This window comes from Rhinopithecus roxellana, chromosome 12 (assembly GCF_007565055.1).
Source record: "Rhinopithecus roxellana isolate Shanxi Qingling chromosome 12, ASM756505v1, whole genome shotgun sequence".
Taxonomy (NCBI): Eukaryota; Metazoa; Chordata; class Mammalia; order Primates; family Cercopithecidae; genus Rhinopithecus; species Rhinopithecus roxellana.
Genome location: NC_044560.1, coordinates 25,929,695 through 25,955,798, shown reverse-complemented (window position 1 = coordinate 25,955,798; position 26,104 = coordinate 25,929,695). Strand labels below are relative to the sequence as shown.

Genomic DNA, 26,104 nt, shown 5'->3' with positions numbered 1-26,104 from the left:
CCTGGCTAATTTTTGTATTTTTAGTAGAGACGGGGTTTCACCATCTTGGCCAGGCTGGTCTCGAACTCCTGACCTCGTGATCCACCCGCCTTGGCCTCCCAAACTGCTGGGATTATAGGCGTGAGTCACTGTGCCTGGCCAACTGCATGCTTTTTACAAGCAGAGGTGGTTCTCCTGTCCAGCCCACCACCACTGGATTGCCCTGTACATAAGTCCCCTCAATAAACTTTGTCTTGGTCACTGGCTCCAGGTCTCTTCTTTGGTCTCTCAAACATGGTGCCATCCCTATCTTTTTTTTTTTTTTTGAGATAGAGTCTCACTCTGTCACTCAGGTTGGAGTGCAGTGGTGTGATTTTCGCTCACTGTAACCTCAAACTCCTAGTCGCAAGCAATTTTCCTTCCTCAACCTCCCGAATAGCTAGGACTACAGGCATGTACCACCATGCCCAGCTTCTACTGAAGTCAGTAGAGGTCCAGCATGACACCGTGTCAGACTTCTGACCTCCAGAACCATAAGATGATACATTCGTGTTGTTTTAAGCCACTTCGTTTATGGTAATTTGTTATAGCAGCCTTCGAAAAGTAATGCACTGACCCTGTCCTTTGCTGTGCGGACAGGTGGATGCTGTGTTCAACTGTTTTGCTTCTCGTCCGCCTTTGGGTTAGGTTTTTCACTGCTCAGTTGCCCCACCCACACCAACCTAGAGCACAGGCAGCAACTTTGAGAGGCAAGAAGTTTCCAGGGCTTTATGCTGGGTTCATCCAGAGTCCTGTGTCTAGTCTTGGGGGTAAGAAAAGCCTGTTGGAAACTCATCCCTCTTCTCCGAATTTTAGGCATTTGCCTTCTGGAGAGTCACATTTCCCTCCCCAAACCCTTTTGGAAAATAAGATGTTCTCAGCCTCTTCATCTGTCTCAGCTTCCCCTGCTGGGGGAAATGGGGGAGGGAGCTTATTTTGTCAAAATCCGGGCATGTGAGGGGACACCGGGAATCTGTTCAGAGAACCTAAGTAATCTATGGCAAGGAGGCAGCACTGGAGAAACGTACACAGCTCTAGCCACCCAGCCCGGGGTGAGCTTGAGTGTGTTTCTGTGTTTTGCACCTTGAGGGAGAATAAGGGGGTTGGGAGGGTGGAGGGCAGAGGGACAGTGCCCGAGTGCTCTGAAGTAAGGCTTCCTGCAGCCTCTTGCAGGCGGAAGGAGGATGCTGCTAAGGACACGCAAAAGGCTTCCACATGCTCCCCACTGCCCCTCCTTCCACAGTGCAACCTCCGGCCACAGCCCGGCCACGCTCACTCGTCCTGGTAGCCTAGCATTTTACCCCCAGGCTTGCTTTTATGTGTCCATATCATCACAACTGTCCATGGCAGCCCTAACCCATCTTCTGGCCAAGACAAGGCAATCTTGAGTCTTATCAAAATTTGGGATGTCAGCCCCAAATTCTTGGGGGTCAAGAAAGCAAATGCTCCAGCTGCAAGAAAGTCCTCTTTCTTTGCTGTCTCATTCTAAGCTCAAAGAAGGGTCAACATGAGAGCCAAGCCATTTGTGTTTCTGTTGATTTATTAGCGAGTGATGGAAACGCAGCTGGACCCATACAGAATACACGTGTAGCTGGCACACATCTCGAGAACCGCCCCCCCAACCGCCATCCCCTGAATTCAGTGGTTCATTCCCAGTTTTCCCGCTGTGAGCTGTCTTGGTGGATCCAGCCCCTTTAGCCCCCTCTTCTGCAGCTATGTGGAAACGCTGACCAAAGGCCAATAGAGAGCCTGGGACCATTCCAGAGGAGAGGCAGGGGTCTCTCCTCCTGCAGAGAGAGGTCCCAGGGCCAATGAAACATCCTTCTCCAGACACCTAATATTAACCATCACAAGGTGGATCACCATAGTCAACCATGTGTATTATGGGAGATATTTTTCACCCTTGTACCCAGTCTTCCCAGTACCCAACAATCCCCCAGATAATTTCATCTCCAAGAAATTCCAGGAGGATTCTGGACAAAGCTGGATTTCTGCATGTCAGATGACGGGGAGTTTATAAGGCTAAGGGACAATTCTCATTGCTTCCACACGCATCTAGAAGCTCATACTATGTGACAGCTCATGCTGGGTGAGGGTCAACATCTGGGCAGGAACTTGGCAGGGTGAAAGATGGTCCCGCCCTGATCTAAGTGGATCCACAGCTCCCTTTTTATGGGGGAGGCTTTAGGAAGAATCTCTCCTGCCTGTCCTGTGTGGAGTGATCTGGTTTTAGGGTTGTTCCTCTGCAGAGAGGAAGCAATTGGACCAAAGCAGAATCATGGATCCTTCCTCTGTTAGGATAAACAGGACAAGATGGCTGATGAGATACATGGATGTTTCTAGACCCCAATGTGGATTTGTCCCCAAATGGATGATTTCAGAGTGAGGAGGGGACATCTCCATGGGTTGTGTTGAATCACAGGAGAGGCTGTAAGAAATGAGGTACTTCTTTTTGTGGGGCCAAGAAGATTCAAGTCTGAGAACCACATGGGTTACAGGTGAGGCATGGACACTTCCAGGGAAAAGGCTTCTGAGAGGGACGGTCACCCTCAGTGTTCCATCTGGAGCCTTGGGGTCTCTTGGTGCTTATCGTTCAGGGGCCTGTCTCTGTCTCCACCACCTGGGCCAGTGCCCGCCCCAGGGGGACAGGATGGTGAGTGGGAGCTGTCTCAGGGCACCATGTTCCACCACTTGAAGGAGAAGGGCTTTCTGCGCACATTGGTGCCACAGTGCACCTCCCCATGCAGCATGTGGTATGGAGTGAAGTCATCAATGAAGGTGCAGTGGAGGCCTAGCGGCTCCAGCAGGGATCGCACCTGCTCCTCCAGGCAGCAGCGGCCGTTAATGATGGGCCCGAAGGGCTTGGGGATGCCCAGGTGCTTCCCCAGCACCAGCATATTCACCTGCAGTCCGAAGGGGAGACAGAACTTCATCACTGGGCTCCCACCTCACACCTCTACTCTATCTGCAGGACCTGGATTTGTGTTTTAGCCAGTCTTATCAATAGCTGCTCACCCTTTCCTGTGCAATGAGAGGGTAACTGGCTAAAGGGGCTGGGAAGAACACTTTAGCCAGGTACCTTTGGGAGCATCTACAGAGCTCACTCTGGCAACGTCCTCTGCCCTAATGTGAATTTGGAATTGTGGATTGTGGCAGCTGCCATGTTTGTGCTACAGAATCCCAACCTTCTAGGCCATAGCTGATTGGGCCAGGGAAGACAGCTGGTCCAAGATGGACCAATCAGAGTCCCTCTCCCAGGAATTTGAAACTGACAATGGGAGAGTTTAGTCATCTCTGCCCGTGTCAGTGTTTCTGTGCATGGCCATACTCATCTTTGTCCCCAGGAACAGAGAAGCAAAGGAAGCCAAGCTGGAAGAAGAGGGAGGGGAAGTAGGAGGTGGAGAGGGTGAGAGAAAAAGAGAGAATGAATGATGTAGACACAGAAACAGAGAGGATTCCAGGCTCTGCTGCAGCTATCCTGCCCTCAGGTTTCTGGTGTCCTTATATTAAGACTCCCTCTGGCTGAAGCTGGCTTGAGTAGGACTCTCTCTTGTGAACACAAGAACCTGAATCATTGCACAAGCTTCTTGGGGCACATATATAATTACAAGATAACCTCGAACAGGAAGGAAGGGGAGTGGCAAGAGGCTTTGCGAGTGGAGGGCAAAAAGTTGCCTGAAAAGAGGAAGGAAAAAGGGGGGCATGAAGCAACAGTGGTGTGGACAGGTTCCCCACAAGGCTCTGACAATGGGCAAATTGAGTTCTTCTAGGGGATGGAGGTGGGGAGGCGTGCGGAGGGGAGCTGGGTGGCCTATAGCAGTGCTGCTCAAACTGTGTTCCTCTAAAACGCAGCATCAGCACCATCTGGGTGCTTGTTAGTGAGGCAGCAGTGCCAGGCCCAGCTCCCTGCCTTAGACCTGCTGAATCAGGACCATGGGGTGGGGCCCCACCTGTCCAGGTGTTTCAAATGCAACCTCAAGATTTAGAAGCAGGCCGGGCACGGTGGCTCCTGCCTGTAATCCCAGCACGTTGGGAGGCTGAGGCGGGTGGGTCATTGGAGGTCAGGAGTTCAAGACCAGCCTGGCCAACATGGCAAAACCCCATCTCTAATAAAAATGCAGAAATTAGCCAGGTGTGGTGGTGCACACCTGTAATCCCAGCTACTCAGGAGGCTGAGGTAGGAGAATTGCTTGAACCCTGGAGGCGGAGGTTGCAGTGAGCAAGATCGCGCCATTGCACTCCAGCCTGAGCGACAGAGCAAGACTCCAGCTCAAAAAAAAAAAAAAAAAAAAAAAAAAAAAGATTTAGAAGCATCAGAGGCAAAGCATCAGAGGCAAAACCCTCCAGGCTCAGTCAAAGGCCACTTCTTCCATGAAGCCTCTTGGATCTCCAGTTCTACCTCTTAGGCTGGAAGTGCTTTGTCTAACCTCCAAACTGCCACATCGCCTTATCCTACAAAACAGATCACTGGGACATGTCCTCAGAGAGGGGGAGAATTTCCCTCTCAACAGATTAGACTGAAAGTCCCTTGAGAGCAGGGGGCATTCTTAATCATCTCTGCATCTGCCACAGGAAACCCTAAATACATGTGGGATGGATGAACAGCTGCAAGCTGGGAGGAAGAGAGCAGAATGAGCATCGGGGTTCCCAGCTGATGCCATGTGCTTTGCACACGCGACCTCATGCAATCATTCATTCACTCCACAAATGTCAAGTGGTCCCCTTCCCTGATGCCCCTTGGGCCAGGGCTTGGCCAGCAAGCATTCCACAGGGACCATGGTGGTCAGCCAGCTAGAAGCCCTTCTGAGGAGCACCATAGGACCCCTGATTCTCCCTGCCATCCCCACTGGCCACCACAATCCTAAATATGACTGTGACCAAACAATTTTCCCCTCTAGGGCTTAGAGGCTTGCAGCCTGATTTGACATAGTCTGGAGTCATGGGTGGTGGCCTCACCAAGTCAGGGAAGAAGGCCATTGCTTTTTTCCTCTCGGTCTTGAAGAGCTGCGGGATGTCGATGATGTCACACTCTGCCAGGCCCAGCTCCCTCTTCAGCACCTCACGGTTCCAGTCGATGCAGCTCTGGGGGCAGGGGAGGGCTAGAGTTGGGGACACCTTGCCAGTGTGTTTTGGGGGCACTCAAGGCATCATGTCTAGTTGAGGAGAGGCAGGATACCCAAGTGCCCATAGGTCAATTGTCCACACAGACCTTATCTGCATGCCCCTTTGTCAAAATATACCTATCCCGTGTCCACCCCTCACAGTCCTACCCCATAAGGTTAAAAATGAGTGTTTCAGAGTGCTCCGTCCTTGGCCCTCTTCTTCAAATCCCTCATGCCTTAGAGGATCTCACTCTGTCTCATGTTTTGTTGTTGTTGTTGTTGTTTGTTTGTTTGTTTTGAGATGGAGTCTTGCTCTGTCTCCCAGGCTGGAGTGCAGTGGTGTGATCTCGGCTCACTGCAACCTCCACCTCTTGGGTTCAAGCAATTCTCCTGCCTCAGACTCCCAAGTAGCTGGGATTACAGGTGCCCACCATAACACACCCAGCTAATTTTTGTATTTTTAGTAGAGACAGGCTTTCACCACATTGGCCAGGTTGGTCTCAAACTCCTGGCCTCAGGTGATCTGCCTGTCTCAGCCTCCTAAAGTGCTAGGATTAGAGGCATGTGCCACAGCCCCCAGCCTGTCTCATGGTTTAAAACACCTCTATACAGTGACAACTCCCAAATGTGCATCTCCCCACCTCTTTGTTTTTTGAGACAGGGTCTCGCTCTGTCATCCAGGCCAGAGTGCACTGGCACAATCTTGGCTCACTGCAACCTCTGCCTCCTGGGCTCAAGTGATTCTCCTGCCTCAGCCTCCTGAGTAGCTGGGATTACAGGCACCCAGCACCATGCCCAGCTAATCCCAACCTCTTTAGAAAGCCCATCTCTTTCCTAAGCTCAGACATGTGAGTGTAGCTGCCTACTTAGCATCTTCACGTGGGTGTCTAACAGGCTTATCAAGTATGATGCGTCCAAAGAGAAATGCTTAATTTCTACCCCACTACCCTGCTTCTTCCCCCAGGGTTCTTCAGCTTAGTACGTGTCACCGCTGTTCACCCAGCTGTTAGGGCCACAAGTCTTGCTGTTATTCTTGATGTCTCCTGTCCCCTCCTCCAAATCCAATTCATCAGCAAGTCCTGTGGGTGCTACCTTTGCCATCTGTTCCCAATCTGCCCCCTTCCCACCTGGTCTGAAGGCCACCCACTCCAGCCTGGTGGACCGCGATGGCTTCCTATGGGGTCTCTGCCCTTGCCCCACGTGGCAGCCATGATAACTCCTCTTGCACACCTCCAACTTGGGAGTGTAACTGACCAAGGGTGCTTGCTGCTCAGCTCTGAAGCCCTTCCTGGGTTTAAGGTCACACCTCACTGACTGCTCCTAACTAATGGCTGAGAGTGATAGTGCACTCAGACAGACCCATTTCTGAGAGATGAGGGACTCCTCTGGTGGGCGACTGTGGCTGGTGGGATCCCCCACGGCTTTGCTGAAGGTTCCCCAGGCTGTATGCAGTATAGGGTGCGTGCACCTCACCTTCCTTCTCTCTTTCACTCGGGGTCTCCCAGTCTTCTCTGGCTCCCAGTCTATTTCCTCACACAGGCATTTTCACTAATAAAACCCTGACATGTTTAACCCCATCTTGACATTCCTGGAGGATTTCGACTCATGCAATCCCTATGTGAGAAATTCTGTTTGCCCTTCAGGAACACTGTACGCCCATCTCTGCTCTGTGCATGGGGAGGCTGATCCCTAGGAATCAAGGACTCCAGTGCCCTCTGGCTCCTGATTGGGCTGAGCCAACGGGGGCAAAGAAGGAGGAGAATACAGCTGAGGTATTTGTCCCTGCAGCTCCCTCCCTCCAGTTCACTGTGGGTTGGCTGTCACATCTGTCTCGCAGCCTCTTATCCTGGTGGCCTCTCCAGGTTCCAGGAACAGTTCCCTTCCCTCATTCCTTCAGGTGTAGGGGTGGTAACACTTCCCGCTCATCCTAGCCTGGGATACTGAACAGTCCTTTGCTAGTTTCCTTGAGCCTGCCTGTACCTTTGTAAATATGTCCTTTATCAACCTCTTCTGCAGTTATACAGCCCCAGGTGCCATGTATTTCCCGTTGGAATCTACTGTCACCCCTTACCTCCACAGAATATATGTTTTCAACACAGCAACAGAGAGATTTTTTTTTTTTCCGAGATGGAGTCTTGCTCTGTTGCCCAGGCTGGAGTGCAGTGGCGCAATCTTGGCTCACTGCAGCCTCTGCCTCCCAGGTTCAAGTAATTCTCCTGCCTTAACCTCCTGAGTAGCTAGGATTACAAGCGCATGCCACCACACCTGGCTAATTTTCGCAGTTTTAGTAAAGAAGGGGTTTCACCATGTTGACCAGGCTGGTCTCAAACTGGCTGGTCTCAAACTCCTGACCTTGTGATCTGCCTGCCTCGGCCTCCCAAAGTGCTGACATTACAGGCATGAGCCACCACGCCCGGCCAAGGGATCTTTTAAAGCATAAGTCAGACTGGTCTGTCCTCTGCTCATATCCCCTAATGGCCTCAAATCTCACTCAGAGTCACAGCCAAAGTTCCAGCGATGCCCTACGAGGCCTCACGTGATGTGACCTGGCCTCTTCTGGCTCCACATCAGCCTCCTGGCTTGTCCTAAAATACTCCAGGCCTGTTCGTTCCACCTCAGGGCCATCGCCTGTGCTGTTCCCTCTGCCTGGAACGCCTGTCTTCTTCCCATATACATGCCTCGCTCCCCTCATTTCTCCTGGGTCAAAGGAGGGTGTGGGGACCCCTCTATCTGGGCCTGTTCTAACCTGAGCTTTCACTGAACGGTGAGCCTTAGGTGTCCCGTATCCCATCCTTGCCTCCAGGCCGGCCTGCTCCCAAATCACAGCCCACAGGTACACCACAGCCCTTATACCTGAACAAACTTATTGTAGTTGATGAGGTCTTTATTGGAGAGCACCTGGTTGATGGAGATGGTCTTGACCCGCTCATCATCTGTGAAGGAGAGAGATGAAAGGGAAGGACAGGGACAGCACCAACATGAGGACCCCCTGTTTAGGGAAGCGGACAGGCAGGAGCCAAGTTCACAGCTACTGGTCTTACCAAGTCAGCAGTCTCTGACTTTCCCGGGTCTTGGGTGGGCACCACCTATCTGAGCTTGTCTTGGCCACTGTGCACATCTGGGTGTGTAAGGAGTGGGAGGGTCTGGTTCCCATAGCGGGATGAACTTTAGACCTTTATTTGAGTTCACCGGAAGTGGTAACGCCTTTCACTGGAAATTTACCACCGCCCGAGGGCACTGCATGAGGACTCCTCTTGCTTTGGCTTAGCTGGGAGCTGGGTCAGTGGCTGCCCACCCACCCACCATCAGAAAGTCAGGTTTTATAGTTTCACTGAGCAGCGAACCAGCCAGTCCCGGGATTTGGACACCATCAGGCCCCAACCCTGCCCTCCAGGAGTGACTGCATGAAATGGGGACCTCCCAGGGGCCCAGATTTTCTCAGCCTGATGGGGTGCCCATGCAGATGAGACTGGACAGGGAAGGGGAGGCTAGAGTCAATGGCACACAATCCTCATGGCTGCCACTCAGTAAGCGCTTACCATGAGCAGGCCCCGAGGGCAGTGCCCACGTTCAGCATCTCATTTAACCCTCATGGTGACCCCCACAAGGTATGCATTATGATGTCCACTTTACAGATGAGAAAACTGAGGCTCAGAGAGGTCAGAAGACTTGCCCAGGGTCACACAGGTAGGATATGTGGGGCCTTGTGATTCAAACCCAAGCCCAAGGTTCGCACAGGGCCTCAAGCCTTGACCAAGGGAAAGGAGAGGGTTGCCCGGACCCATCTGCAGGCCCAACACCCGCTTCACCCCAGTTTAAGGCAGGCAGCTGGGGTCCAGTCCCAGCTCCACTGCAATCTTGCTGAGACCTCTGAGCCAATGACGTCCCCTCTCTGAGCCTCACATTCTTGGGTATAAAGGTGGGTGATGATCATCCCACAGGCTCTCGTGAGATCAAATGAGATAACACGTGTGATGCACGCAGTGTGAGGCCTGGCGCACTGAGGTGCCTAATAAGCGCTCTGGCCTCTGTGTCTGTATAATTAGTCACCACAGTCACTGCCTGAGTGTCGGCCCTCGAGGGTGGGGTGGCTGCTTGTGGCCTGCCATCTGTGACTTCTCCCACCCTCCCTCCCAGCTGGGCAGGTTGGAATAACTTTGTTCAACCCATTCCTGGGTCTTGCTCACCATAAACATGGTTCTCCCAGGAAAGATGGAAGGTGGCATTTCTCCCTGCCTGGTACATAATTTGGATTTAAGGATTTCTAAGACTTACTCTAGGTTCACCAGAGCCTAGTCAGGGTCCCTTTGGCAGCAACAGGATCAAGAAAGACTATTTCTCTTCCATTTGATTGCTAGGTCTCCAGGGTTGTGTTGGAAGAAGTTAACGCTAGCAAACAGAGAGCGAGGGGACTTTGGAAGTTATTATATCTGGGAGCATCTAAGTTCTAAAGGAGTTTTTTTTCTCTCTGAGCTGTGTTTGGTCTAGGATGCTATACACCTCCCCTGAGGCCATGGGACCAAGAAAACCTACGATTCTGCCTGCCAAAGGGTCTTTGCCCTGTGACCTCTGGGGTCACTGAGAAAGGGAGGATCCTCTGGGATTCCTGCAGTCTCATTGGGCCTGGAAAGGGAGTGAATTTGAGAACCGTTCCAGCAAGTTTGCCAGATGATGACTCCAGTCCAGCCATCTCTCTCTCTCAAAATTCCTCCAGTGCACAAAAAAAAAAAAAGTGGGCCCTCACCAGACACAATGGTTCACACCTGTAATCCTGCACTTTGGGAGGCCAAGACAGACAGATCACTTGAGCTCAGGAGTTCAAGACCAGCCTGGGCAACATGGTGAGACTCCATCTCTACAAAAAATACAAAAAGTTAGCCAGGCATGGTGGTGCATGCCTGTGGTCCCAGCTACTCGTGAGACTGCGGTGGGAGAATCGCTTAAGTCTGGGAAGTTGAGGCTGCAGTGAGCTGAGATCATGTCACTGCACTCCAGCCTGGCTGATAGACCCTGTCTCAAAAAAGAAAAAGAAAATGCCAGCTCCTTGCTTAAAGAGCAGAGAAAAGAGTACCATTAAAGGTACTATCGTATAAAGCGCTTTCTTTCTCCCCGAATCTCTCTCCTGACTTCTCAGGTGGTTTTTATTTGCTATTTCACATTGCTGGGGACACGCCTGGGGCTGGGCAGACCCTTGCTGGTGTCAGGGCCTGGCCTGTGGGCCTCATAGTGGAGGCCTAGCTCCCAGTGGGCTGTGCCTGGGCATGCCTCTGCTGTGAGACCCACATACTGTGCCCTGGAATGGGGCCAGCAGGTCCAGCCTGGCATCTCTCCTTCCCACAGGCCCGCCACCCCAAGCCAAGGCAAATGGGCGACCTCCAGAGTATTGTGGCCTCTGGGTATGTGCTGGGTACCTGAGCAAGGCTGGGAGGGACACTTACCCCTCCCAAGTTGCCCACCAAATGCCCTTACAGGGCAGGGACAACTGATACCATGAAGATGCTGAGTGGCACATGTGCCATGCCCAGGCTCCTGCTGGGGGCACAGTGCTGCAGCATCTCAGGACAGTGACAGAGATGGGGAGGCCTGGCACTGGGGCTCCAGGGAGCACAGGAGTAGGCAGCAGATAATCTGTGCCAGGGAGGCAGGGAGGCTAGGAGACAGGAATGTGCCTGAGCAGAGGCTGCAAGCCCCATAGACGCTCCATTGATCCATCAGACCTCACAAAACAGAATTAAGATTTCAGGACAGCCAGGTGCGGTGGCTCACGCCTGTAATCCCAGCACTTTGGGAGGCCGAGGCAGGCAGATCACCTGAGGTCAGGAGTTCAAGACCAGCCTGACCAACATGAAGAAACCCCATCTCTACTAAAAACACAAAACTAGCCGGGCGTGGTGGCGCATGCCTGTAATCCCAGCTACTCAGGAGGCTGAGGGAGGAGAATCACTTGAACTCGGGAGGCAGGGGTTACGGTGAGTGGAGATCACACCATTGCATTCCAGCCTGGGCAACAAGAGCGAAAATCCGTCTCAAAAAGAAAAAAACAAAAAGAAATAAAAGGGGATTTCAGGACAGTGACTGCAGAACATTAAAGCTCCACAGCATGACTGCATTGGTCGCCTGCCTGGGAAGCCACTATATCCCTGCTCAGTCCATGCCCACCTTCTATCACCCCGCTCCCCGCCTCAGCTTGGCCCCAGCCGTGGGCAGTGGTATCTGGTGAAGCAAAGTGTGCTGGGGCAGGAGTGAGAAGCCCTGATTTTGGGGACACACCCCTGCTTTAAAACTTGCCCTCCCCATCTCAAGCCATAATGTGTCTTAATTTGGGTGAGGGGCAGGCAAGCTGCAAGGAGGGACATGGCGCTGTTACCCACCAACAACCCCCTGGAACAGGAGGGCCCTCCCGTGGCCACACTTCCGCTTTTCCTGGAAGAGCTTGAAGCAGGCCCCAGGGCTGGCCAGGAGCATCCGGAAGCCCTGTGTGCAGAGAACAGATTCGGCTGAGCCTCCTGCCTTGGTGTGGTGCCCTGGAGCTCAGTTCTTGCCCCAGATGCCAGGGAGAGACACGTCATGCACCACGTTCTTACCTTCCCATCGGGGGCAGGGACGAAGCTCAGAAACTCATCCACGTGGCCCACTGCCAACCAGTCCACAAAGAGCTCCACGGGGGGCTGCACCTTCTGGGCATGGAGGAAGTCCCGCACCACCTGGGTGACCCTGCGGCCACTTGACCTGGGACCCACGAGGTTAAAAAAAAGTTGCTTAACTAAAAAGACTCCATGCAGAAATAAAATGACAAGAATTTAGCCTTCCTGCAATATCTGATTTTTTTAAAAACAAAAAATATGCATTACTTTTATAAATAGGAAAGATAATAAATATGTATATTTTATTTTATATATATATTTATTTATTTTTGAGATGGAAACTCACTCTGTCACCTAGGCTGGAGTGCAGTGGCACCATCTTGCCTCACTGCAACTTCCGCCTCCCAGGTTCAAGGGGTTCTCCTGCCTCAGCCTCCCACGCAACTGGGATTACAGGAGTGCACCACTAGGCCAGGCTAATTTTTCTGTATTTTTACTAGAGATGGAGTTTCACCATGTTAGCTGGCTGGTCTTCAACTCCTGACCTCAAGTGATCTGGTCGCCTCGGCCTCCCAAAGTGCTGGGATTACAGGCATGAGCCACTGTGCCCAGTCAGATATGTATATTTTAAAATTCCACTCAGGGTGAGTTCTGCATGAGGCAGACTCAGGACAGGTCGCTCATACCAGGGCAATGACCCACCAGGTCCCACCATCCAGGAAAATCTTCAGAACCACCCTCACACCAGGTTCTCATTCTCCAAGAGACAGATTTCACCCCCATGTTCAATCTTTAGGAAAATGTATCTAAGGGCATGGTCCAGCTTCCTCTTTTAATGGGATTATGTATTTGAGGGCAGTGAGTCCCCTGCAAAGCTTGACTCTGGATTCATTCGTTATTTGATCCCAAGTCTGTTCTAACAGCTTTGTTGCGTTTGGTTAGCTCAATGTCTTGGTCTAGGGCACAGCAAGTAACCAATATGATAGGATTCCTTTTCCATCAGCACCCCTGTGTCACTACTGAACAACATATCATTTGTTTTGGTAAAAAATGATATTGCCATTTACATGGTAGTATGAACAAGCTTTGACCTAAAGGTATGTTCTCCCAGGACTGTTGGGAATGGAAACTTTTTCTTTTGTTACTTTTTTTCTTTTTGAGACAGAGTCTCCTTCTCTCGCCCATGCTGGAGTGCAGTGGTATGATCTCGGCTCACTGCAAGCTCCACCTCCCAGGTTCACGCCATTCTCCTGCCTCAGTCTCCCAAGTAGCTGGGACTACAGGTGCCCGCCACGACACTCAACTTTTTTTTTTTTTTTTTTTTGTATTTTTAGTAGAGATGAGGTTTCACTGTGTTAGCCAGGATGGTCTCGATCTCCTGACCTCGTGATCCGCCCACCTCGGCCTCCCAAAGTGCTGGTATTACAGGCATGAGCCACTATGCCTGGTCTTCTTCTGTTACTATTAATTGACTATTACTAGTATCATCTATTTATTTTCAGAATCAGAAAACCTGAGTCTAGTTATAACTTTGCTTTCTATGTGACTCACTTACCCTCTCTGGGCCCACTTGTAAAATAAAAGTGTTGGACCGAATGATCTCTTAGGTCTCTGCTCTCTCTGGTTTCAAAGTCCCTGAGGTAAGTGTGGACCGTGTCTGGTGAACACCCACCACCCTCATCACATCCAGGAGTATAATTTCATCACTCCTTGCTTCTGGTTCTCTTCAAGGAGTGGAATGGCCCCTGCTCCAACATCATCACCACCCCCAACCCTCAGCCTCCACCCCAGGAACTCTACTCCCTGTCACTCTCTCACCCAGGCAGGTTGCCCCCAATGAGGATCCTCCCCAGGGGGTACTCTTTCCCATTGGCCACCACTGGGGGGCTGACCTCCAGGTTCCCGAAGGAGTCCAGGCCACTCACAGACCTGTCGCGTGGTTCCCGAGTCACGTAACCAAAATCTGGACCCTGGAGAGGGAAACCAAGTTAGGCGGGGGTGGAGGGTACCAGGAAGAGCCTGAATCAACTTGCTGGGCTCTGAGCTCCTTCAAGACAGGGTGGGAAAGGCCATCCATTCTTCAGATGGAAATACAGAGTAATTGGCGGTGGGTGGGGGATCTGAGCCAGCCAAAATTTCATGCACGCATAGCAGGCAAAGTTGGGAAGTGCTCGGACTCTCTGGCCTTGCTGCCTTATCACGGCAAGACAGCAGGGGGCCCTCTGGTCGCTCCACCACTCCGCATCAGACGTGCAGCCTGAGGCTATGGCCACCCCACCCCCTTACCTACACAGCCTTCCTGCCAAGTTCAGACCAAGGGCAAGTGGCAGCCCAAGTGGCCAGTTGTGGGAACCAAGAGGCTGCTGATGGCCCTCTGGGCCTCTGTCTTTGAACTCTACAGAAGGGGAGACCTCCCCAGGGTCATCTCTCAGAAGGAACTTCGACAACATCAAGGGTCAGGAGAGCGAGCTCCTAGCATCTGTGTAATCAGTGAGGGGGTTGGAGGGGTCTTCTGTTCTTTATGGCACCAAGCAAGTCACTCCTCTTTTCTCAGGAGGTCCTAGTTAGCAACCATCGCCTTCCCTGTTATCCTTTTTAATTACAATAATGATACCAGCTAACAGTGGTGTGTGCGCACACACACTCCCTCCATGCAGGTACTGTGATGATGAGACGCTTCACAAACACCTGTGAGGCCAGGGCCTAAATATCATTGTTACTGATGAGGAAAATAAGGCTCAGAGAGTGGTAGTAACTCACGCAACATCACACAGCATGTAAGTAATGGAGCAGGGTTGTTCTGACTCTAAAGTTTGTGTTCTGAACATGTGCACCATCCTGCTTCCCCTATTTAGTGCTACCAGATTTAGTAAATAAAAATACAGGATGTCCAATTAACTTTGAATTTTAGATAAACAACAACTTTTTTTAGTGTAAGTATATCCCATGCAATATTTGGGACATACTTACACCAAAAAGTTAACCTGTTGCTGGTCTGAAATTCACATTTGACTGGGCATCTCCTGCATTTTATCTGGCAACCCTACCCTCATCCCTAAAGAGCACAGTTCCCACTGCTGCCCTCTGTACCCCACACCCCAGTGTGGCCCTTGGGGTAAGGCCTCTCAGCTCTCAGGGTGGGCTGCAGCCGGGGACCACTCACCAGGATTCTTTTGTAAGGGAAATCCTGCAGTTCCCCATTCCTCGGGGAGTCAAAGACCACCGGGAAGGTCTTGTGTGGTGCCTGAACGTAGCCCAGCTCCATCTCATCCTGCAAGTGAGGAGAGGCGAGAGACGCACAGCTGTGACAGTCAACAGCTGCCCCTGCTGGCTCGGCTCTGAGCCCTGTGTGCAGACTGCTCACCAAGACCCCTGTCCCAAGCATGTTTTGCGCTTAGACATGGAGAGGACCGAAGTCAGGGTGCCTGCTGACTGGAGGAGGGGCTGGAGGCTCAAAGAGGGGGTGGACTTGTCTAAGGTCACACAGCAAGACAGAGGCCGGAGGTGAACAAGAACATGGACATGACCTTGGGGGTGTCCCCATGAGTGCTGGGCCAGGGCAGGTGAACACAGAGAAGCTCCCATGGTGGCCTGAGTTGGACAGGGCTGAGGGGCCCTGTGGGGATACAAATATGCCTCCTTCTCAGACCCATAAATGTGCCCAGGTCAGTCCTGATCCCTCAGATTCTGGAGGAAAAGATGGCCCAGTGTGAATGAACTACACATCCAGGTCCTGCCCTAAACTCTTTATAAACATTAACTCCATTCATCCTCATGACACGCTTGATGTGGGTGCCATAATTACCCCATGTGACAGATGAGGAAAATGAGGAACTAAGAGGTCTAATTATTTATCCAGTCCGGGTGTGGTGGCTCACATCTATAATCCCAGCACTTTGGGAGGATGAGGTAGAGGATTGCTTGAGGCCCGGAGTTTGAGACAACCCTGGGCAACATGGCAAGACCCCATCCCTACAAAAAATTAGCTGAGCCTGATGGCTGCACCTGTAGTCTCAGCTACTCAGGAGACTGAGGCAGGAGGATCACTTGAACCCGGGACTTCGAGGCTGCCAGTGAGCTGTGATCACGCCATGGCACTCCAGTCAGGGTGACAGAGAGACACTGTCTCCAAAAAGAAAAATAAATTTAAAATATATTAATTAAAAAAATAAAAATTAAAAAATATTTGTCCCAAAGCTCACAGCTAGTCAGTTGGTGGCACAGCCAGGCTCTAAACCCAGCCCATCTTGCCCCAGAGTCCTGCCCCAAACCCTCTCACTGGACTGACCTCCAGCCAAGAGGAAAGCTCCTTAACTTGGCGTTCAAGGTCTCCCACCTCAACCCTTGCCTTTCTCAGAACCAGTGCCCTGACAGAGGAGAACACACAGCGTTCTCTCTCCTGCCAGGATGGTCTCGATCTCCTGACCTCGTGATCCGCCCACCTCGGCCTCCCAAAGTGCTGGTATTACAGGCATGAGCCACTATGCCTGGTCTTCTTCTTCTTCTTCCCACCCCGGGCCTTTGCACATGCTTGGTTTCTGCCAGGATCACCACCCTGTACAGCCTGGTACTTGGCAGCCTGAGTCCCAGCACTGCCTGTACCAGCTCTGTGGCCCAGTCATGCTCCCCTAAGAGCTCCTGAATTATGGTGGACTTATAGGAGGTTATCAAGAAATGATGCTATGCCTGGCCTGCAGAAAATGCTGTGTAAATGGCAGAAGTCATGTGCACCCATCTGCCAAGTCTGGTCCAGCTCAGACGCTCTCCTTCCCAGAGGTCTTCACTGATTCCCTGGGCAGAGGTGATGCTGCATCCCCCAAACCCTGCTGGTGCCTTGCTGGTACAGCCTCTGCACCCTGGATCTTTTTTTTTTTTTTTCCTTCCTTCCTTCCTTCCTTCCCTCCCTCTTCCTTTCCTTTCCTTTCCATTCTGTTCCTTTCCTTTTCCTTTCTTTTCTTTCTTTTTTTTTTTTTTTTTTTTGAGACGGAGTCTCGCTCTATTGCCCGGGCTGGAGCGCAGTGGCCAGTTCTCAGCTCACTGCAAGCTCCGCCTCCCGGGTTCCCGCCATTCTCCTGCCTCAGCCTCCCGAGTAGCTGGGACTACAGGCGCCCACCACTGCGCCCGGCTAATTTTTTGTATTTTTTTAGTAGAGACGGGGTTTCACCGTGTTAGCCAGGATGGTCTTGATCTCCTGACCTCGTGATCCGCCCGTCTCGGCCTCCCAAAGTGCTGGGATTACAGGCTTGAGCCACCGCGCCCGGCCTCCTTTCTTTTCTTTTCTTTTTTGAGACAAGGTCTCATTCTATTGCCGAGACTGGAGTACAGTGGCACAACCACAGCTCACTGCAGCCTTGACCTTCCTAAACTCAGGTGCTCCTCTGACCTCAGCCTCCAGAGTAGCTGGGACTACAGACACACGCCACCATGCCGTGCTAATTTTTTAACTTTCTTGTAGAGACAGGGTTTCACCATGTTGCCCGAGCTACACCCTAGATGGTAGGAGTAGGTATTTTTGTAGCCATCATTCTGCACACCAGGGTTTCTCAGCTTCGATGCTACTGATGCGTGGGACTGGATGATGTTATTGTGGGGGCTTGTCCTGCGCGCTGTCTGCAGGTACTGCCAAACGTCTCCTGGGGACAAATCGCCTCTTGATGAGAACCACTGGCCTCAGCTGTTGAGGGCAGGGAGTGTGTGTCTCACACCTGTGCCACCCCTATGGGCCTAGCCCAGTGTCTAGCCCAGATCCGGTGGGTGAATGGGTGTGTCTGGGTCTCCAGAAAGTTCTGGAGAGAGGCCTCTAGGTCTCACATTAGAAAGGGCAGCAAGTTCCCTGGGGAGCACCCAGGTCCTCCTGGATGTTTCTCAGTGGCCTCCAGATGAAGGCCTCTCCCTCCAGGATGGTGTCCTGGCCGGGCCCTGCCCAGCGGGCGTGGTTACCTGGATCCAGCGGTCGTTGCGGTTCTCGGCCTGTGGGCAGATGGTCAGCTTGCAGCCGGCCTTCCTGGCCAGCTCTGCCACCGCATCCACAAAACACGTGTTGTTCCTCACACTACGGAGAAGCCCAGGGAGGAGGGGCTCAGGATGGAGCTGGGGCCTGGGGGCCAGAGGGGCTACCCACTGCCCCAAGACTCACCGGCACACGTACACCTCTAGGGGCGGCAGGGTGCTGGGTGTCATGATCCAGGGTGCCACTCGGAACACCACAGTGTCAGTGAAGATAGGGGATGCCGAGAAATCCTGCAGGGGCAGACCAGGGGAGAAAGAGCACTGGACTTGGAGTCCAGAGGCCTAGGGGGACTCTGAGTCCACCACTGTGGTCTGTAAGAAAGCCCCTTGCTTCTCTGCAAGACGGAAATGAACCAGAGCGGGGACCAAGAAGTCTGGGGTCTTTCACACCAGTGGTGCCTGGTAGACTTACTAGGAATGCAGCCCTCCCCACCACCCTTTATTATTATTATTTTTTGGAGACAGGGTCTTACTTTGTTGCCCAGGCTATAGAGCGCAGTGAGGTAATCATGGCTCACTGCAACCTCAACACCCCTGGGTTCAGGTGATCCTCCTACCTCAGCCTCCCAAGTAGCTGGTACTCTAGGTGCACACCAGCATGCCTTGCTAATTTTTTTTTTTTTGTAAAGATGGGGTTTCACCATGTTGCCCACGCTGGTCCTGAGTGGACCCCCTCTTGAACCCCCTCTGTCCCTACCTCGTTGGAGTCGTCCAGCAGAGTGACATGGAAGGAGATGAGTCCTGTGAAGTCGGCATCAGGGAAGGACAGGCCTTCCACGAAGAAGCGCTCCTCGTCCCCATGGAAGCGGGGTACCTCATAGGACACCTTGTCTTGGCCCAGCACATGCCTATAGGCCTCACACACATCCTCAGGACCTGGAAGGGGAGAGAAGGGGTGGCTGTGACTCCCTGTGGGCCCAGGGAACATGAGTATGAGGGACACAGGAAGAGGTCTGCAGTTTCACCAAAAATTCCAAGTCCTTCCAAGAACTCCATCCTTTCACCTCCTCTAGCAAAGGAGAGGACAGGTAATAGACAGTGGGGGCGCGGCTGGGGGAAAGGATCTTCCTTTCTAAGACTGGCGCTCATGTCTTTTTGCAGTGCAATTTGGCAGCATCCAACAAAGTAATGTTTACCCTAGCCCAGCAATTTCACTACTAGGTATCTTTCCTACAAAAATACATCTACAGGCTGGGCACGGTGGCTGATGACTATAATCACAGCACTTTGGGAGGCCGAGGGTGGTGGATCACCTGAAGTTAGGAGTTCAAGACCAGCCTGGCTAACATGGTGAAACCTTGTCTCTACTAAAAATACAAAAATTAGCCGGGCGGTGGTGGTGCACACCTATAATCCCAGCTACTCAGGAGGCTTAGGCAGGAGGATCACTCGAACCCGGGGGCGGAGGTTGCAGTGAGCCGAGATCACACCACTGCACTCCAGCCTGGGCACGGAGCGAGACTCCATCTAAAAAAAAAACAAAAAACAAAACAAACAAACAATAAAAGGTACAAATTCACATAATATTTCTGTACAAGAGTGCTCGATATTCATTAATTCATCAAATATTTACTGTGCAACTACAGTGCACCCATGGGGCATGGTTCTGGCCTTGAACAAAGCCCCTGACCTCAAGCAACCTGCACTGTTATAAAATCAAAACACTGCAAACCACTATGATGTTCAGAGAACTGTCACAGCACCTCTATGCTTAGGAATATTATACAGCAGTGGAAAAGAATGAAGTGGAGCTCAATAAATACCAGGAAAGACATGTGGGATTATTACTCAGTGAAAGAAGCCGGTTGGAAAGCAGCATATGGACACATGCTGGAGAGCATGTATGATAAAGTGGGGAAGTGCACAACCCAACTCGTTAACAGTGAGAGTCAGATTTAGGCCAGGTGTGGCATCTCACGCCTATAATCCTAGCACTTTGGGAGGCCAAAGCGGGTGGACTACTTGAGCCCAGGAGTTCAGGACCAGCCTAGGCAGCAAGGTGAAACCTTGTCTTTACAAAAAAAAAAAAAATACAAAAATTAGCAGGGTGTGGTGGTACATGCCTGTAGTCCCAGCTAGTTGGGAGGCTAAGGTGGAAGGACTGCTTGAGCCTGAAAGGTGAAGGCTGCAGTGAGCTGAGATCACTGCACTCCAGCCTGGGCAACAGAGCAAGACCTTGACTCAAAAATAAATAAATAAATAAATAAATAAATAAATAAATAAAATAAAAAAGTCAGATTTAGAGACGGGGTAGAGAACTCTCAGGTTTCATTTTCTATACTTCCATATTGTCTTTATTTTAAAAATTGTCATTAGTTTAAAAATGTCATTGTCATTATTTAAAAAATAAGCGGCTGGGCGTGGTCGCTCACGCCTGTAATGCCAGCACTTTGGGAGGCTAAGGCAGGTGGATCACGAGGTCAGGAGATAGAGACCATCCTGGCTAAGACAATGAAACCCCGTCTCTACTAAAAATACAAAAATTTAGCTGGGGGTGGTGGCACATGCCTGTAGTCACAGCCACTTGGGAGGCTGAGGCAGGAAAATCACCTGAACCTGGGAGGTGGAGGTTGCAGTGAGCCAAGATCACACCACTGCACTCCAGCCAGAGCGACAGAGCGAGACTCTGTCAAAAAAAAAAACAAAAAAAAACCATCTTATTACTTGTATACAGTTTTACTTTCTCAAAGGCATTTAGATTCTTACTTTATTTCTTGTGATTTGGCACTGTGACTATGTAAAACAGCAGCCATCTATATCTGGGGGGAATACAAACTGAATTAATTAGGGGTGAAATTTACGGTGTTTGGGGTTGGTTTTACAATACTTCAGCGAGACAGACAAAACAGTGATAATTGTTTAATCTGAGTGACAGGCGTGTGGGAATTCATCAGCCTGCTTTTTGTGTATGTTTGACATTTTTGATAAGAATTTCTACATATGCTTAAAATGTATTTGAAAAGTTCATTCATCCAATAAAATGACATCAGGCCAGGTGCTGTGCTGGGGGCACCAGTTCGTCAGTTCCAAAGCCCCCACTTCTGACTAGTCTTACTGCGACCCGCCACCCACCAAGGCATCTCCCAGAGTGTGAGCAGGACCTGCCCATGGCCCAAGGCAGGAAGACGAGGTTCCCTGGCAGGCAACCTGGCAACAGGGCACAGACAGCAAGGGGGAGTGGCACAAACTCACCGCAGACATGGAAGACCTGTGCCCGTTCGGCACCATAGCTGGAGGTGTGGAGGACAAGTTTGTGGTCGTCAAAGAGGGCTGCAGGGCCCTGCGTCCGCAGGACCATGACAGACATGTCTTCCAGGTCTGTGAAGCCAGACAGAGTGGTAGTGACTCAGGGGAGTCCTGGCCACTGGCCCCTTCCTCTGCTGCCTGGCTCCCTCCCCTGGTCAGTGGGTATCAAGACCTGGGTCTCCCAGCCCCAGCTTTGTGAAAACCCTGGAAGCTATCAAAAACAAACCACAAAGACATCTGTGCTCTCCTAGACTCATGTTTCCTCAATTGCCCAGAGAAACATGAAGTGTGGCATAGCTATCCGGTGTCTGACACACAACAGGGGCTCCAGAGAAGCGAGGAGGGTAAGGCCGTGGGGGCATTTCGCAGGTGAGGGTTCTGGTTTCCGTCCCAGCATCCCTCCCTGTGACACCGTACAAGCCCCTCCCTTCTGGAGCCTGAGCATCCCCATCTCCAACGGTGCCCACTTCAGAAGGCAGCCATGGGCTTCTTCCATGGACAGCACCTAGCACACCCTGGAATATTGCAGCTCATTCTCCATGGGGCTGGAATTTAGGACAGATGGACTTAGCAAGAGGTGGGGTGTCACAGAAATGCAGGCCAGAGGTGCAGAAGGAGGAGGCCCAGATTTGGGTTTGAGAGGGGAGGCCCTGGATCAGACACCGTCTTCAGGGAGTCTCCTGGCTCTGAGTCTCAGCATCCTCATCTCTAAATTGGGGTGATGATACCGTCCCACTTGGATGATTCAACGAGAATTTGGGGAAAGGGCCTGGCACACAGTGGGTGCTCAAACAATGCTAGCATCCTCTGCTCCTCTGGAGGAAGAGAATAGCTAAGTGGCTCATTTCCAGAGCTTCTGCCCTGGCATGTGAGTGCCTGCTGACACTAGAGACACTAGGGAGGGGCAGCTGCCAGCCTGTGATGGGTTTTGAGGAGCACTGAGGAGTTTCTGGAGGCTGGCGCTCTCCCCTGGACTCTGGCCTCAGAGTCCCACAGGTGGGTTGGAACTCCCAAGGGGTAACTGAGCAGTGACCCTGGACACCCAGGGACTCAGGCTGCCCCGGCCTCACCTTGCAGGCAGTGCACGTGCTTGTCACAGTTGTCCTGGACACCACAGCTTGGATCATCACGGTCACAGTTCACCAGCAAGATGCCACCATACCCACTGGGCCCCCAGACCCACTGCCGCTGTCAATGGCAAAACATAGCCAGTGATGAGGGCTCAGATGAGACCTGTGCCTCCCTGCCCAGGAACCCCAGCCTGGCCTATAACCACCCCACCCTGTGAGGCTAGGTCCATGTTCTCGAAACACCTTCTCAAGACATGGCAATGGCAATGGCTCTCTGTTGCCCACACTATCCAGTCCAAAGCGCAGAGCTGTCTTTCATGGCTGTCTGTGATGGGCCTTCAGCCAACACCCTCTTTCTCAATAGGCAACCTCCTGATTATAGGACCACATGCCTTATCTGTGCTCATTCCTCCATTAAACCCTCCTTAGTTTTGCTCCTGCCGTTCCCTGCACCTGGAATGCCATCCCTCCTGCATCCCTTCAGAGCCCAGCTCAAGGGTACGTCCCTCCAGGAAGCCTCCCTCTCCTGCCCAGCCCACCTCGACTTTCTCCTTTAACTCCCAGGGCACCAAGTTCCAACACAATTGAGTCCCAAGTTCTTCAACAGTTTCATATTTGGTTTTTCTTCTCGCCTAGGTCAGGATCAGCACATTATGAACTGTGGGCCAAATCAGGCCCACTGCCTGTTTGTATAAATAAAGTTTTATTGGCACACAGTCACATCTGTTTGTGTATTAACTGTGACTGCTTTCGCACTATCATGGCAGAATTGAGACCATATGGCCCACAAAGCCTAAAATACTTGCTATGTGACTTTTCATGGAAAAAGTTTGCCCACTCCTGACCTAGATTATGAGTCCAGAAGGTCTTGATCCCACAAACCAAGGCCTAGCTCAGGGCTGGGTACCTCCATGCCTGATAATTCCTGGTGATGATTTTTCTTCTGGTGAAAGAAGATCCCCAGCCAGCCATGCCTGCTTTCTGTTTTTGGCTCCCTTGGCCTCAGCATCATCTGGGAGGCAGGGGGATACCTGTAATGGCCTCACCCTTCTTAACCCAACCTAGAGCAAGCTCCAAATGCACTCCTGCTTCCTGGGCCCAGGCACAGATGCTTACCTTGTCTACAAAGGTCCTGTCCTGCCTTCCCTCACAGTTCAGGTCGCAATCCAGAGAGATGTCTGTAAGAGGAAGCAGAGGGCAAGTCACTACAAGGTTCCCAGGAGCCCAGGGCAGGTCTTGATCTCAGGGCTTGTCTGGGGCTGGGCAAAGGCAAGTCATTTCCAAGGAGACACCATCCAAGAGGTGAGGGCATCTGCACCCTCTGGGCTGGGGAAAGGGGCCTGAGGCAAGAAGCAGGGTCACAGCAAAAGCCCAGGACAAATGGTGCCCCCTCTAGGAAGCCTTCCCTGACCACTTCCTATCTGCATCCTTGCAGCCCTTGCAGTCCCAGGCACGCCCTGAACTGAGCCCAGGTGTCCAGGATCATTCTTGTCTATATAAAGCCGCCTCATCTCCTTGGAATGGGGTGTCATTCCAACCTGGACTTCGGTGTCAAACAGATGTGAACACGAACCCAGGTTCTGCCACCTACTGACTGTGTGTCCTCTCTGAGCCACTCACTAGTCCCCAAATCCCACCCCCATCCCACCTTAACATTTATCCCTAGACACTGGGGGAGATTTCACAACGCAAATGGAGCATTCAAGAGGTCAGATCAATCTTCCTGCTCTGAAAAAAAAGTAGTCTTCTTAGTTCTTAAAGAAGAAGCAGTCAGGAGCACAGAGGGAGAGAAGAAAGAATAAATTGGATAGGATTTTTTTTTTTTTTTTTTTTTTTTTGAGACAAGACAGGGTCTCTGTTGCCCAGGCTGGAGTGCAGTGGCATGATCATGGCTCACTGCAACCTCTGCCTCCTGGGTTCAAGTAATCCTCCCACTTCAGCCTCCTGAGTGCTGGGACTACTGGCGCATGCTACCATGCCCAACTAATTTTTGTATCTTTCATACAGACAGGATTTCACCATGTTGCCTAGGCTGGTCTTGAACTCCTGGGCTCAAGTGATCCACCCACTCCAGCCTCCCAAAGTGCTGGGATTACAAGCATGAGTCACCACGCGTGGCCTGAAATGATTTTTAAACTTGTGAAAAGATACTCAACCACCATGCAACAAGTGGATAAATCTCACAAACATAACATGGGGCAAAAGATGCCCAACACAAAAGAATATACATGATATGACTGCATCCATAGAAAATCAGATGGTAAAATGAGACCATGTTATTCGGGTATGCATATTCAGGAGATAAAACCATAAGGAAAAGCAAGAAAATACTTATCACAAGATAGTAGTTGCCTGTAGGGGAAGGAGGGAGTTATGATCAGAGAGGGACATTGAGGGGGACTTTGGGGTGCTGGTAGTGTTTTATTTCTTGGGCTACTCTTGGGTTTATTTCCTGGGCTATTCTTCAGTTTGCTTTGCAATTATTCGTGTGTGTGTGTACATATGTTTTATACACATATGTATGTAAAATAAAGCTTTATGTACTTTTCTGTCTATGTTATTTTCCAATGATCACGTGTGTATGTATTTGGGCTGCAGATGGGGAATGCCCAACTTCACTCCTAACTAAAGAAAGGCAAAGTAAAACAACAGTGAGATGCCAACTGATTGGCAAAAAGGGAAAAAGTTGATAATGCAGTATTGGCAAAGCATATATGCAGTTGGCAGACATGTATACAGTGTTTTTGGAGAGCAATTTGGCAATATCTATCAAGTTAAAAATTATAGATTCTCTATAACCTAGAAGTTTGGCTTCTAAAAAATGCCTCCTACAGATAAAGCATTTTCAACTTCTTTGCTAATTGCTTCTCAAGTGTGTGAGCCAAAGCAAACTCCCACCCACTCCTTTGTAAGGAGTTTCCCAGCGTCACCACCTTGGCAGTGCTCAGTTAGGCATCTTTTAATTTGGATTTTGATCACTGGGGCTTTCTCTTCTGTGAATTGCTTATTCACGTTTTTGCCCATTTCTATTATTTTCGTCCTTTTCTTATTTATTGGAGTTCTTCATATTCTATATGCACTAAGTCAGCATTGAAGATTTCTTCTCCTAGTTCATAGTTTGGCTTTTTACTTGTCGTCTGTTGCATATAAATTTTTAATTTTAATGCAGTCTAATTTAGCAATCTTTCCCCTTATGGTCTTTGCACTTTTGTTTTGCCTTGTTAAAGAAAATCTTTACTATCTTGAGGGTACAAAGATATTCTTTTCTAAAAGCTTTACAATTTTGATTTTCACCTTAAGATTTTTAACTGACTTGAAATTTATTTTTGAGCATGGTGTGAGGTAGGGCTCCAAGTTCATTTATTGCCACACAAGCATGGGTCTGTCTCTGGGTTCTCTATTTGTTCCATTGCTCTATACCAATTTCACAATGCCTCAAGTACTATAGCTTGAAAAAAAAGTCTTGATATTTGGAATTGTGAATCCCTCCACCTTGTTCTTCATCAAAATCATCTTATTATTATCTATTCTTGACCTTTGCTCTTCCATACAAGTTTTAGGATCAGCTCTGTAAAGTTAAAGTAAAAAGCCATGTTGGGGCTGGGCACAGTGGCTCACGCCTGTAATCCCAGCACTTGGGAGGCCTAGGCAGGCAGATCACCTGAGGTCAAGAGTTCAAGACCAGCCTGGCCAACACAGTGAAACCCTGTCTCTACTAAAAATACAAAAGTAGCTGGGCATGAAGGCATGCATCTGTAATCACAGTTACTCAGGAGGCTGAGGTAGGAGAATTGTTTGAACCTGGGAGCCGGAGGTTGCGGTGAGCTGGTATTGTGCCATTGCACTCCAGCCTGCGCAACAAGAGTGAAACTCCATCAAAAAAAAAAAAAAAAAAAAAAAAAAAAAAGCCATGTTGGAATTTCTATGGGAATTGCATTGAATTTAGACTGTTTGATACTGTCACAGAGCTCTTAGATCTCTTATGTTTTTTCATTTGTTTGTTTTATTCTTTTTTCTCTTTGGGTTTCAGTTTGGGTAACTTTTATTCACTTATCTTCAAGTTCACTGATTCTTA

General features: G+C 50.6%; 1 protein-coding gene across 2 annotated transcripts in view; it reads right to left on the bottom strand.

The window, feature by feature from the left end:
• Positions 1 to 1,540: 1,540 nt before the first annotated feature.
• PADI3 (peptidyl arginine deiminase 3) overlaps positions 1,541 to 26,104 on the bottom strand; it is a 37,984-nt gene continuing 13,420 nt past the window's right edge. The window contains exons 4-16 of one of the 2 annotated variants that reach the window (XM_010373029.2): positions 23,146 to 23,207; positions 22,030 to 22,147; positions 20,906 to 21,031; positions 18,411 to 18,589; positions 17,841 to 17,944; positions 17,645 to 17,756; positions 14,868 to 14,975; positions 13,523 to 13,674; positions 11,705 to 11,849; positions 11,492 to 11,594; positions 7,974 to 8,053; positions 4,975 to 5,100; positions 1,541 to 2,921 (exon numbers count right to left, since the gene is read on the bottom strand). In XM_010373029.2, coding sequence (XP_010371331.1) covers positions 2,688 to 2,921; positions 4,975 to 5,100; positions 7,974 to 8,053; positions 11,492 to 11,594; positions 11,705 to 11,849; positions 13,523 to 13,674; positions 14,868 to 14,975; positions 17,645 to 17,756; positions 17,841 to 17,944; positions 18,411 to 18,589; positions 20,906 to 21,031; positions 22,030 to 22,147; positions 23,146 to 23,207 — 1,649 coding nt within the window. In that variant the 3' untranslated portion in view covers positions 1,541 to 2,687. The remainder of the gene's footprint in view (positions 2,922 to 4,974; positions 5,101 to 7,973; positions 8,054 to 11,491; positions 11,595 to 11,704; positions 11,850 to 13,522; positions 13,675 to 14,867; positions 14,976 to 17,644; positions 17,757 to 17,840; positions 17,945 to 18,410; positions 18,590 to 20,905; positions 21,032 to 22,029; positions 22,148 to 23,145; positions 23,208 to 26,104) is intronic. The other variant, XM_030912930.1, reaches the window with a different exon arrangement.